Here is a 14,295-nt window from a genome sequence, read left to right on the forward strand (position 1 = left end):
GGTTTACTGAAAAAAAAAAAAAAAAAAAAAAGGCATTACACCTTATCTGAGGCACGATACTATACTTGAATTTGATTTTCTGGGCTTCCATCCATTCACATTGTATTCACTGGCCATTACTGGTCTGATTGTCTTCCCTAAGCCAGGGGTAAACTTACATTACAGTACTGCCAGTTCAAGTCCATATTTCAATTTCCCATAATAGAGAGACAGGAACAGCTATCAATTTCATGAATAGGCTGCTGTTGCTTTTTGCTTTGAGATTCCTTTTTTCATTTAATCCATCTATTTTGAGAAAAAAACAATTAAGCCATTCTTTAACTTTAATCATGTCCTTGAATCCCATTGGAATCAAAATGATTAAATGCAAACGCTTTCCTGAAAACAGAAGCTTTCCTGAATCAGGCCCAAAATTTACCAAGTCCCTGAAAATCTGTGGTGCATAGATGTTGAATGTCAAAGCACACTGCTAAAACCATGATCTTTAATAGATTAAATTAGTAATTAGTACCTGAATTTAACAGACTTTTTTCTCCTTCACTGTTGCTTTTTCTGGGCATTTTTTTTGTAATCTAAAACCTTTGGAAACCTGCTTTCATTTTTATTCTTTCTTTTCTTTCACTAGACTTGCCTCTGGTGATTCTGACCCTCTCCTACACCCCACAATATAGTCATTGAGTATTTTTAACAAGCTTGAAACAAGAGCTCTGAACCACCTGCCATTTTGTTTTCCACATCTTAACTGTGAAGTTCACTGATGATAGGATAGAGGGCAGATTATTAAAAAAAACAGCAATGTAATATCTGAAATATTTTAGGCCAGACTTTGTATGCTATAACTGGCTTTTTCATGTACTATGTAATAAGAACATATAAATCTTTATGTAATGGACTGGCTAAGACTACAGTTTCTATTTTTTTTCTCCAACATTTTCTTTTACGATATTAAAGTAATGATTTGTGATTTGTCACACTCAGATGAAGGTTATGCCTTTTAGTTCAGCAAACACAAATAAGAACTTGAACATTTGAAGAGATTGCTCCTTACAATTATCTTTCATGGTGTTTAGAACTGTTTTAGCCATACAACCACGTATCTTAGAATATCAGGTCATTTCCTACCGCCATTGAAGGGAACACAAGCAGCAATCCTAGAAATTCCTGATGATGTTTTGTCTCCCCAGTTGAGGAATGTGGAAAGTGGCAGCAATTCATCAGCTGAACATTACTCACTTGAGGTAATTGTTCACCTCTCTGTTCTTATCAGTAGGTGAACCAGTAGCGATAAATGTTAAGTCAAATAATTTTTTTCTGTAACGCTGTGTGCTTGTGTCTGAGGAGGTGATTCATGTGTAGGAACAACGCTGTCTTTAGGTGAGTTCCTGCAATATGACATTTTCTGGATCTGGGACTTAAAAAGTCTCGATCCTTTCTTTGACACTCTTCATGAGAGTAACAAAACATGACTACCAATATGAGATAGCACAAGAGCATACACGATATCTCTGATAAACCAGGTCTGACAGCTACTAACATAACAAGTCATAATGACAGTTTTGGAAAAGAAAGAAAAAAAAAGAAAAAAAAACACAATGCATTTAACACACCTCCAGCAGCAAAGTAATAATTAAGAGACGTGCATTCCCCTCACTTCTCTGGGGAAAAATGAAACGTATCACAATCACTCCAGCTGTTTTGCAAATCAAAACACCAAGGAAATATACATACCATCAGAGTCAATATAGTTGACAAGTACAATGGGCTATATTTGGCATCTATAGACAGTAACATAACTGAGTTTAACAGGAATCTCTGCAGCTGGAGTAATCCTGAGCTAGGAGCCAAGCATTATGTGGTACAGTTAAAAGCTCTGCATTGCTTGAGCAAAGAGATCACCCTGCCTAGCAAGAGATTAAAACAGACCCTGGATTCAGACAGGTCAACTCCTTCCACACTTCTGCCCAACCAGCATAACGGTAAAAATCCAGGAAAGGAAACATCCTTCAGCGTGTACAAAATACCCCAGTATGTTTATCCTGGGGAGGATAAAAGGCCCCAGACCAAAGCTAGAGTGCTGTGTGACTGTGTCCTCACCTCGCACTGCGTGCCACGCGTGGGGATGTAAAGAAGCAGAGATGAAGGCAACACAAAATACAGAGGGACTTCAAGTACTTGAGGCCACCAGCATCAGCTGCTAACACACGGTTGCAGAAGACTGCCCAGGGGAGTGCAGGGAGAAATGCTGTGCTACCACACACATGGTGCTCACCATGTGGGACAAACAAGGGGCCCCGTCAAATGAGCTCCTCTTCTGGAAAGAGCCGAGATATAGTATGCAAAACAGATCAGACAAGGCTCCAGGCTTCCTATTTTTTTCTGCTGCATTTACTGGCTGGCCTTCTTCAGCTCAGTTTTCCACTTATTTATAACAATCTTTAAGTCTGATTAAAAAGATCTCTCTCTATAAAAATCTTTCATGTGAATTAAGGTAGCATCCTGCACTGCTATGAGAAAAAAATAACCAGGAAACATATTGCAGGTAATGCTATGAAAAGAAATCCTAGGAAAGAAGGGTATTTACAGGCATTTTGATTGCTACATCAGCTCTGTTGATAACTGCTTAATTCTTAAGTCTTTTGCATTGAACAGAGTTGGGCATGATGGAAAATATAACTAGAAATGGAAAAAATATAGAAAAACATCTACTGCAAACATGGAGTGACATTGCATTTTAAAATACTGAACTTGCTACGTTGTAATATGTAATTTATAATCATGCCATCTGCAAAATCCACTGCTCGTGAACTCTGGCATTTGTTCACAGTATATGTAATGTCTTTCTGTATGGATTTAAATCTTCATAACCCCAGAGACTTGTGTAGACTATTTATTGAAACCTGAAAACTTCAGAATTATGGTTCTCCGTACAGAAAGACTGCTTCCACCTTTCCCAAATTTCTTCCCTGCCCCATGCTCCTTCCCCTCCTCCCCCCCTGCCTCCCCTTTTTTGTATTGTATGCAGAGTGCTACTCTGGTGTAGACAGAGTAGTAGAAATATTTCTCTCTAGTTAGAGGATCAGGTAGAGGTAGTCTGCTTTAAAGAGGGAATGTGGGGCTGGTAGGTTAAGGAGGGAAGTCTGCATTCCTGCATTGCAATTCATTTGTTCATAATGAATGGAGTTGTGGTCCATAATTGCATGAGCTCAGAGCTAATCTAGTGAAAATCTACAAGTGTGTTCCCTCAGTAGCATTTGACGAGGATTATTGTTCCAGGGTGGACAAAACCTCAAAGTCCTTTAAGAAACTGTGCACTAACCTGCTTCTCGGCTCGGGCCCTCAGTATCTTCCATGTTTTGTTTCTCCTCTGTGCTGTTACCACCTATCGAGAAAATCACACAACAATTAGTTATGATGCATCTGTTTATTGATAACAGTAGCAGCAATATTAATTGTCACCAATGCAGCTCAAACTGCTCATTTACAGCAAGGCCCTGTGATAAAAGGGAAGAGAGGAAAAGGTAAACTGAACAAATGGCAAGCATAACCAGCTACATTTGAAAGCGTCACATTTCCAGCTGGGGAAGAGAGGTTAGATTAAAGATTTTTACCTTAGTAGGCACATGAGAAATATCTGTACACAAAATAAACATATCTTTCCCTAAACACTGTCTGCAATGGATAAAATTGTTGCTTGATCTTATTCTATTTATTTTCTAAAGATTTTTTTTTCTAGGATTATTTTCCTCCAGTAACATTTCCACAAGAGCCTTGAAGTGGCTGTGCTTCAGATTGCAGAACCTACTTTAATAGCTATGGAAGGTAAGAGGAGGAGAGGGAGAATTGCCTGAATTTTATTTTAAAGCAAAAGGCTCAATGCCACTTAACATAAAGTATCAAAATGCATCACAAATGACTGCAAAGGAGAGGGCAAAATAAACCACAGTGAGATTGCTAGGATTTAATGCATTTTCCCCCTTTTTACATTCACATTCATTCCCAATTTTCTCCGCTACTTTGCTTTCGCATTCATTATCCATTTTCCTCCCTCCAGCACCCTTTCTGAAGGCAGGTACCAAATAGTGAATTACCACAGAGAAAAGTAATACCCTGGGGGAAGCCAGACTATGGACACCAGACCAAGCTCTCTTAACCTTCGCTTGGCCCGCTCAGAAACGTATTGGGAAATGTGTACTTTCAGTGATGGAGAACACTCTTTTAGCTTCATAACAACATTAGAGGCTGCCGTGCAGCAGCCTGGATCAGATGCGATGGCTGTGCTCCCTCTCTTCCAGCATGGCGAGAAAGACGGCGAGGAGCAGCTGACTACCAGCCCTAATGAGGCATTTGAAAAACTGACTGCTGAGCATATACGCTGGGAGAAAGGAAATTCATTCCCGGGCCTGTAAATGGCTTGATAATGATACGCATATTTTTTGCTGTGATCTTTTCTGGCTCCTGGGTTTTTCTGATTACAGCTTCTCTAAAGCAACACGGTTGAAGTTCTTCGCGCTGCCACCTTGCTTTTACTTAACACATGGTGTCTGTTGAAGAGAACAGCAGCAGCCCAAATGCAATTAGGTGGATGGAAGTAAAACAGAGAAAGTGTTTTTCAGAAGCAAGCGTGCATCTCCTGGTTGCACGCTGCACTCGGCTAAGATTTAGAGGCTGAGGTATGATGCTCGCCCTCCCTCCAGCAGGCAATACATCTCGGCATCCAGCAGATGGGACTCGTGGAGAAGCATTTCCTGGCCTGCCCTGCACAGAGCTGCTCTCAGAAGAGATGGAGCGAGAGTTTCACACCCCGCCTGCGACCAGCGAGGCAGGCAGGGAGCAGCTGATGGCCATGGCTCGGGCCTCCTGCCCGCCTGGTAGCTCTCCGCCCTGGCTTTAACCAGCCTTAACAGATGACTAGAGATTGTCGTTTCTTACGACACTAGTGGGCTCTAACCTGTAAAAAATTGCATTACATGGATGACCAAAAGGGCTTGATAAAACCAGCTGGGCTTTTCGCCCCCACTCCCTTTAAATCATTCTGCCAGTCCACGCACCATACTGCACGCAAATTAGAAAGTTGGTCCTGCTAGAAGGCAAACTCTTCTCTCCCCCTGCCCCTTCTCTTTTAAAACACAGCTCTGGGACTTTGCAAGCTTTGCAGCAGACAATTAATAAAAAAGGAAAAAAATCCTCTATGTCACCAGGCTGTGTTTCAGAGGGATAAAGTCGTCTAGCTGGAGAGCTGTGGAAAGGAACAGTACGTTCGAGACAATACTGTAACGCAATAGCACAGTGACACTTGAAAAATCTTTACCATTAAGTCAGATCAAAAGAGAATATTGCATCACCGTTAAACAAGCAGTGCCAAAACAGAAAGGATTTCATTATGGCCAAGTGCAACATGTTTCGCTTCGCACAGAAGAACTTCATATTCAGAAAAAGCAGGTCAGGCAAAAACAGTAGCTACCAATACATCACTGAAAATCATCTCAGCAATTACCTTACTGCATTCACAATGCAAAGCCACAACTCTAGATGATACTTGTTGCTACATCCATTATAATAAGCATGACTATAACCATGAGTTATTTGGCTAAAATACATTATTTAAGGGATTCATTCATATTTATTTCGAGGGACTACACCTTTTTTGAAAGTCACTTTCCCATACCCAGCTTACACCTCAAAAGAAAGCTTAACAGATCACCTCCTTCACCAGATTATCGGACAGTGCACATATTCATCAGTACATTTTGTCCATCCTAAGGCTATTATTTCACTAGGGGTTCACTGTTTAAAACTGGAATAATGGAATGGTAATTACAGCACTGTATATTGGATTCTTAACACGTTTTCCATGTAACACTTCATTTTGTTCCTCTCGAAATAAAAATGTAGAAGACTTTAAGCAGAAGTTTCACCTCTTGTACTCTGACCCAGTCTAACAGACTGACTGGACTAGGACATGAGAATTAATCTTGATCAGCATACGGAAAGTACATGTTGTGCCTGCAAAGTGACTTTGCTAGAATTAGAGAAAGGGAAACACTAAAAAATTAAGAGCGGGCAAGTGATCCTGAAGGCAGTGACTCGCAGAGCAAAGGGTTAAGCTCTGCTTGGCCTGGAGAACCTCTTCATCTCAGGAGAAAGGGAGGAAGCAGAGTAAGAACAGACTGGTAAGAAAGCCAACTGTTGGCTGGAAAAGTGGCTAATCCCAAAGCATTTGACAAACAGTTTTTCCCATTTTTTTTTTTTAATTCTCTTCTAATGAACCTCTCGCTGAGTGTCTTCTACTGTAGAGGCTTTCTGTAATTATTGCTCTCCATTGGAACTGGGTGCCGAGAAAATGGGAAGGCTTTAAGTAGCACAAGCTCAAGGCAAAGAACTGAAAACATATTTTAGAAGAGAAGCAAGCCCGTTTTTCACCATATTTTTATTCACCCCTGCTCTCCTTTTCTCCAGGCAGGAAAGCCAGGCCCTGTGCATTTCCCTTGAGTCTTCCCCCTGACATTATTAATACTAAAGATGTCTTTTCTTACTGGATGGCTTCTATAGTGTCTGCCATCCTTCTTTTTCCACTACTGCAGCAACTGGTGATTGCATTTCCTTTAGGTGAAAACTGTCCTCGCAATATCTGCTTTTTCATTATACTGGTAATTGAACAGCAATCTGTCACTCACTCCAAAGGAGATGGAAAAAGTGGTGAATGACATGTCGTGTCATTTTAGGCCAGCAAATGTAAATGATTTTGAGCCACATCAAAAGACAAATGGGAACATCTGTTTCTGTTCCCCAGCATGGCAGTCAGATGAAAAAACAGGACTTTGAGAATTACAGTAGCTTGATACAAACAAAATAAGCACATCAGACACTAAAATATCTACTCCTGGCTGTGTATATTCCTTTCCTGTGCCAAGCTCACTACTGCACAGTAGGAGCTTGCTCTCCCCTCTTGGCCTTTTTCTTTGGGACCAGCAAGGAAATTCTCCCCAAATGATATATACCCTCATTTATATTTGGTAGCAAACAGGCTAAGCAGCAATCAATCAGCACACTCAGCAAGCTGGCAAAGCAGGCAGCACTTCTAACTAAGCTACAAAACCGGATACTCTGCGAGCGTCTGCCCACTTTATGTTAAGGAGAGGTATTTAGCATGCACAGTGATATGCCAGCTGCAGGAGCAGCCCCAAAACGAAGCAGATGATATGACAAATAATAAGCCGGCAGTCAGATGGGAGAGGGCTGAGACAAGAACCCTGTGAATGTCCAGGGGACAAGCTCTCAGCAGCAGCACCAGAGCAGGTTTTAGTATTCTTCCCATTTGCTCTGCCAGAGCCCGGAGGCGCATGGCTTTTTACATCTTTCACTGCTCTTGCGACAAACATGGCAAGTCAAAAATATTAATAGTCTGCTGGCCTCTTGGCTCTTCCCATTTCAGAGCTGAATGAGTGCCAGATTCTCATACACCTACTCTTCAGCAGTCCCTTTCTTCATAACTAGTCAGAGACGTTTTTAGAGCTAAGGCTACAGTCAATGTCTCAAGAACTGGTGCAAAAAGACGTTCTCCAGAAGAAAACAGAATTGCAGATAACATGCTTTTAGTCAAAGGAAGAATTTCTGCCTAACCAGTCTACTTCCACCCTTCCAACACAGAAGTTATTAATAATAAACTTATTTTCACTACGCAGAAAATAGTACACTATCAGGCACAGAGCATCTACAGTCAGAGTAAGGCTCTTTCAGACTACCTCCTCCTTCTTAGAGAAGGAATAAATGATACAGAGGGCCAATGCCTGAGGGTCGAATCTCGCTTGTCCTTCCCAGATATCTGCATCGTAACCCTGAGCACCGGCTTTGACCCTGTGACATCCTCGCATGGCTCCTGCTATCCCAGGAGCATCCCCGGTTCCCCTGGGGGCAACCAACCATGCAAATCTCCCACGGTCAGGCTGGCAGATCTCTCCCAAAGCGGGGCCACGCTTCTGTGACAAATGCAAACTGGGATCTGGCAGATAAGAGATGCCACAGTTTTGATTTGTCCTTTTCACAGCACAAAAATATTGCCACAACAATCATACTAATGATGTGAAGGTTCTTCTAGGATAACAGGGAAACTAATTAATGAGAAAATTAAAAATACAGACCCCAATCTTACAGCTGTTACATTCTAGGCACATGAGCAGATCTGCTGACTTCAGTGAAACTCCTAATATACGAAAAGAAAGCACACACAGATCTGTATGTACACTCAAGATCATACAGCCTGCAACCATTTTAAGGCTGTTCCAATGGCAAAATGATATCAGACATAAAACAAAAAGCAGATACACACAAAGGCCATTATTGTAGAACCACACATGCATTAAAATGAATCATTAGGGTGGTGGCCTGAGGTTACTGAACATTTTCAGTTTGCATTTTAATTTATTTTAATTAAATTATGATTTAGGTCATTTTTAATCACTACTTGCACATAACCCCTGTAGGGTAAATTTTAGGAGGGGTAGTAAAGAATTATCTGCAGTAATTGTTTAATGGAGTTATGAGACTTATTCCCCCCTTGCCGTTTCAACAATGTTCCTCACTGCAGACATGGACCTGAATGCTCTGCTATCAATGCACCGAGCCTTGCGAAGCTGTCAGCCTAATAAATAACAGGTTTTCATTTTCATGCGGCATTTTGTCAAGAATTGTTGGGGAGTGTGGGAAAAGAATGAGAAAACTGCAGCTCATGAGGATTATCTCAGAGGTTAAAAATAACACCATTATATTTCACTGTTTAACATCCTGAGAAATATAGGAGCCTAATCTAAAGCCCACCAAAGTCGCTAGGCGTGTTCCCCTTCCCTCTCTCCTCTGTGGATCACAAGGCAAGCAACTCAGCATCACTCTGTCTTTACTGGCTAGGGAAGAACCAGGGGACAACGTGTGGGCCAACAGCGACAGCACCAAGTGAGGTGGTTAGAAGACAACAGCACTCAGATTTGTCCCAACCCTCTTCATCTGTAACGTTGCTGGGAATGTTGTGCTAGGCTGGTTTCTCAATGGATGTAATTCTTCTGCGTGACACATACCGTGATTCCGATTTTGCAATGCAGGTGCCTGGCAAGAGACATCTAAAATTTCACTGCCAGAGATGCTGATCATCGCTATTTCTGACAACCCGCAACTGTGTCTGTTCAAAACAGATGAAAGCAGACATCTCCTGGAAGCCTGAGCTCTCCAAAACAACCAGAATATGGACGTCATGCCCTAGACATCATAAACAGTCCATACAGAGGACAAAGATACAATTTGCACTTTGATGCAAAAAACACACAGAGTGCTGTGCAAGTGTTCCTATTCATATATTGTTATAGGGGAGAAAATTGGACAGAAACTGCTCATGTGATTTGAAGCGTGCTGAAGAGCAGCAAGCAGAGGCAGAGCTAAGAGCAGAAGGGAGGAGTCCTGACTCCCACTCCTACGGGCAGTTCTATTTACCAGAAAGAAAAAGAAAGGGACCCCATATGCAAAGGTGCATGATATGATCATAAATTTTTCATTACTATGTCAATTTACTACCTGTTCATACTTTCTTGGTGTGCCTAAGAGACTAGGTAACCAAGCACCACAGGTAAAGTGAAACATAAAAGCTCTCTCTCTCTTTTTTTTTTTTTTTTTTGCATACAGTTCCTGATATCATGCAGTGCAGCAATGTAACAAAGTGAAGAAATTGTCAGGGAAAACATACAGGAGATCAAGCTTGCTAAAACATCATAAAACACGAACCAAAACAAGAGCATTACCATTTTGCCTTAACCTTTCAGAATTAAGGGACTAACTCTGTCTTCTGTGCTGGACCCGAACGATCACAATGCTTTACTGTTATTCACTTAACGGTTAGAAATGAGAAAGGAGTTTGGTGACAGATGAGTCCCCTGCAGGTATGTCGGTTTGTCACTGCGTATAATTCTTCTTTGACAACATCGCATTAGTCAGTTTACTAACCTAGTATTTTGCACCTTAGCTCATCTCAGGAGAAAGAAAATCTGCTCTGATGCATGTAGTGTGAAAACAGGAATTGCAACTGTTTGCCTGGTACAGTTTACATACACATTCAGCTGGCTGCTAAAAGAAACCCGAGCATGTAAATGGTTGAGGCAAGACCGCGTGTCGCCGACGGAGGCCAAAATGAGCTGTGTTTTCCAAGCTACCTTATGTGACCACTGCACAGCAATTTAATGAAAGAGTAGTAGCCACTTCAGCAATGAAAAGAATCTTCTAAGAGGGGATTGCTCGGAGAGCAAATACGAATAAAAATACAGATAACGTCCTGTTTTTTCCCAGGTTAAGTGGAAAGTGATCACCTGATACTCCAAGAGCTGTAATCAGTCAAGACAGATGGTAGACTTCAAAACAAGAGTGAAAAAAGAAGCTATCAACCAAAGTGGATAGGGGTTAATAGCATCACTTTAAATATAACCAATCTACATTAAGGTGAAACATTTTACAGACATGTTTGATACACATGCTTCCCAGGGAATTTCATCTGTAGTACTTTATCTTAATTTAAATTTTTATTTAAGGATTTAGTTTGGTGGTAAAAAAGAACGCAGTAACTTCTAAGCTACTTTAATAAGAAGTAGCACTTTTAAGGCTGAACAAGAGCATGTGGTTTTGAAGCATAATTATGTGTCTAGATGTTAATTTCTGGTATATCACGAGTGGAGCAGAAATTTATTGAAGAATATTACTGCCCTGTAGGATGCAAGGAAAAAATGTAGCTACAATTTCTCAAATGATAAAAGAATTGCCTGCTATAAATCAAGTAACATTTTCAAACTTAATCAGAAGTCGACTCCTGTTAATATTAATCCATACCTTAAAGAGACAGACAATCTGGTCTGAGTAGTGTTAGAAAGACCATAGGAAAGATGCTTTGAACATTGTTGTGCAGACCTAAGACACCACAGCTGTTGCACATGCCTCCCCAGCATCAGGGAAGGAGCACAAGCCCCAGCACTGCTGGCTTTCGTCAGTGTGTACGATATATCCCCCACTCCATGAAGCAAGGCAGTGAGCAGCAAAGCTGCAAAAATCATGGTATAGAAAGGAGATGCAAGAAGGGGAAGCCTTACACTAATGTCACAAGTATGGGATTAAGCTGTAAAATAAGGTGTTTTTGTTTTTTGTTTTGTTTTGTTTTGTTTTTTTTCATCAAGAAAGCTAGCAAGCTTTCTTGGTGAAGGGATGAGGTGTGAGAATGTCTCCTCTCTCTTGGTGAGAATCCTACCTAATCGCCATGACCTGCTGAAGCTAGGAGTTGTTGAGATAAGACGCAACTCCATTTAGCCTCATTTGTAGCGTATACTCAAATCAGAAGACTGACATCTGTAGACGCAGCATGACTGTTTGGAGTGAGGCAGGAGCTTGCTAGTGAGCCCTGACTGCTGACGCTGCCAAACATTTCAGGTGTTTGATGCTGCCCTTGAAAGCTCTGAGGTTGGTAGTGCAATGACCCCCATCAGGCAACAGAATCATCTCTACCAACTATCCTAAAGGTGATTTGTGTTCATTTTGATCCTCCTGGCTTGGATTATCCATCAAACTGTCCTCCTTTCCAGCAGGAGATGAGAAAGCAGGCTAAGTTCATCCTAGATGAGCAACTCCAACAGACCAGCTCCTCACACATACTCTGGGCCTCAGCTGAGGTGATCATGCGAGACCAACAGGCTATCAATCTGTCAGAAAAATCCAGTACTTCGTTCTGGGAGGAGCTGAGGAGAAAAGCTCAAGACACTTTGCAGAACTCCACTTCTGTCTTCACATCCCTCGATGGAGAACAAGTAGGATCCTGACCTTGGAAAGGCACAGAAATGGCTCTTGCCACATGGATTGATTGGCTTTCTCCTGGAGGAGGAGAAAGATCAGGCATTTATGCTGCTGTTATTGGCTGTATTAGTCATCTTTGATACGATATTGATCACCTGCAGGCCACAGGGGAATAGATGAAGCAGCTCTTGGGCAGGCTCCATTTTATATCTCACTGAGAAATCCAGAAGGAAGGAAATGGCAAACAGCTATGCTTCTCCCAGCATCAAGAAAAACTACTGCATACCCCTCACTGTTCAGCACACATACGAGGCCATTTGGGGAGATGAAGAGAAATAAGGAACATTTTAAAATTCATTAGATTGCTTTAAAAAGAGTTTGATTTTGCTTGGTAGGGATAAGTAGGATGAGAACATGTGACCTTTGGTATTCGTGCTAGCTCACGGCTGCTGTGCTGCAATGAGCACTGCTTTGTTTATGTAATTACTTCATCCTTGCATTATGAAGCTATTGAAGACACACCAAGCTCGGCTTACTGCAAAAAATAATCTATTTTTCTAACCTCAGACTTGCTTGGAATTGCTTGGTCAATGAATGCACCTAACCAAGGGAAAGGCAAAATCATCACTGGCTGATTTTACCCATCCTGCAGGACTCAGGGAAAATAAATAAATAAATAAATTACACTGCATGTTTGCACATGTAAAACCTGGAATACTGCAGGGAACCTGGCAGTAAAGAAAGTTTCTCTGTGTATCCAGCCTATCCACTTCTCCAAATACAACAACTGACAGGAGAATCTGCTATGCAGTTCACATTTGCTTTTTGCTATCAACGGTCTGAATGCAGAGAACAATATATCTAATAGCATAATAACAGACACCATTAATACTTTAGAGGTTCAGTATAAAATTGCTTTCATTAGCATGTCAAGTGTTTATTTTAGCTTACTGCAAAACAAGCTCCTTACATACAGCCACTTATTCGACTTTCCTTGATTGCGGAGAGGGTAGTAATGAAGGAGCCTACTTTCCGCGATCTTCTGTGGAGACTTTTACACGCACTGAAAAGATATTGCTCCATTACCTCCAGCCAATGAACCAGCTTGGCATGCCGTAGAAAATATTACTGCAGAAATATTACTGAACCTGGTGGAATAGTTTTTACAAGCTGCCACGAGGGCACATGTCTCAGGGTGGCGGGAGGCTGCTAAAACAGCAAGCTGTGCTCACATTGTCTGTCTAAAAGGGCACTGACAGCTACGTAGAGGAAAAAAAAATCTGGTGCTTTCTTTGTCTCAGTGTATATTTGCTAAATATTTTATATCTAGTCATGGCACCAAGGGGAAAATATAAGTGTGTTTGGACTAGCTTTTATTGCTAAAAGCTACTTATTTTATTTTTTCTTTATTTTTTCAAAAAAAAAAAAGAAAAAAAAAGCTTTGGGTACATAAAGCATGTTAACTACTTAAAGGTTAAAACACTCTGAACACAAAGCACCACGAGGAAAATTCACCAAAGTTCACCTCAGACAGAGTTTGGCTTTCGCGTGTTTTATCTGAGACCGCTTACATGCATTAGGTACCCAGAAACCTTCAAAAAAAAAAAAAAAAAAAAAAAAAAAAAAAGCACTTCCTTAGAAGTGAAGCCAAACTCCTACCTATCTAAATAAAATCATTCAGACATGCAGTCATGCGGTCCTGGTTCATGTCATGTATTCACAGTTTTCATAATTGTCAAAGCTGCACGTTAGCATTACGTTCAATTAGACAAAACCAACAGCTAATAATTAGAACAACAGAAACTAAGTCCTATTCTCAGACAAATGTGTGCAAATCCCATTTACTTAAATGGAAATGACTCACAGGTGTGCTGCATTAGACTCTGGCCACTCTGCAACTTTATAGGAATTCAGTGTCTGGAGCCTAGCTGTGTGATTCCTCTTCAAAACAGAGACAAATAATTCCACCGACATCTGATCCAGGTCCCCCCACCACCATCTCCCCCCCAGAAAACGCTTTAATTACTTTTTTTTTCCCAACACAACAACTGAAGACTAAATTGAGACTTCTAGTCCTGAACATTATAGGCCTGATTTCTGCCTAAGGAGGAAAGGACTCCGTCACCTGCTAGATTAAATTCTGCAGCAGTGATTATGTGTTACAGGCCTCAACTCTGCATCAGCAAAATCTACTCTGCAGCATCAAATTCAAGGAGTTCAGGCATTTTACAGCTTGAGGGTAATGCAATCATTCTATGGCCATGCTATTTACTTCACCCTTCCGACGCATTTGTTTGTATTCCACAAAGTGAACTGTAGGTCACCAGGAAAACATTGACAGGAATAGTAAACTAGGGGACTGAATTTAGTAAACCACAGAAATAGTTAGTGGAACATCAGTTCTTTTTCCAATGGAAAGAAAAGCTTACAGCTTTTTTCCCCCCCCCTCCTCCTCCTTTTTCTTTTCTTTTCTTTTCCTTTTTTTTT

The 14,295-nt window shown here is 41.1% G+C and overlaps 1 protein-coding gene across 1 annotated transcript in view; it reads right to left on the reverse strand.

Moving 5' to 3' along the window:
- MACROD2 (mono-ADP ribosylhydrolase 2) overlaps positions 1 to 14,295 on the reverse strand; it is an 857,094-nt gene that overhangs the window by 45,885 nt on the left and 796,914 nt on the right. The window contains exon 12 of the mRNA XM_032183905.1: positions 3,317 to 3,379. Within this exon, the coding sequence (XP_032039796.1) occupies positions 3,317 to 3,379 (63 nt within the window). The remainder of the gene's footprint in view (positions 1 to 3,316; positions 3,380 to 14,295) is intronic.

This window comes from Aythya fuligula, chromosome 3 (genome assembly GCF_009819795.1).
Source record: "Aythya fuligula isolate bAytFul2 chromosome 3, bAytFul2.pri, whole genome shotgun sequence".
Taxonomy (NCBI): Eukaryota; Metazoa; Chordata; class Aves; order Anseriformes; family Anatidae; genus Aythya; species Aythya fuligula.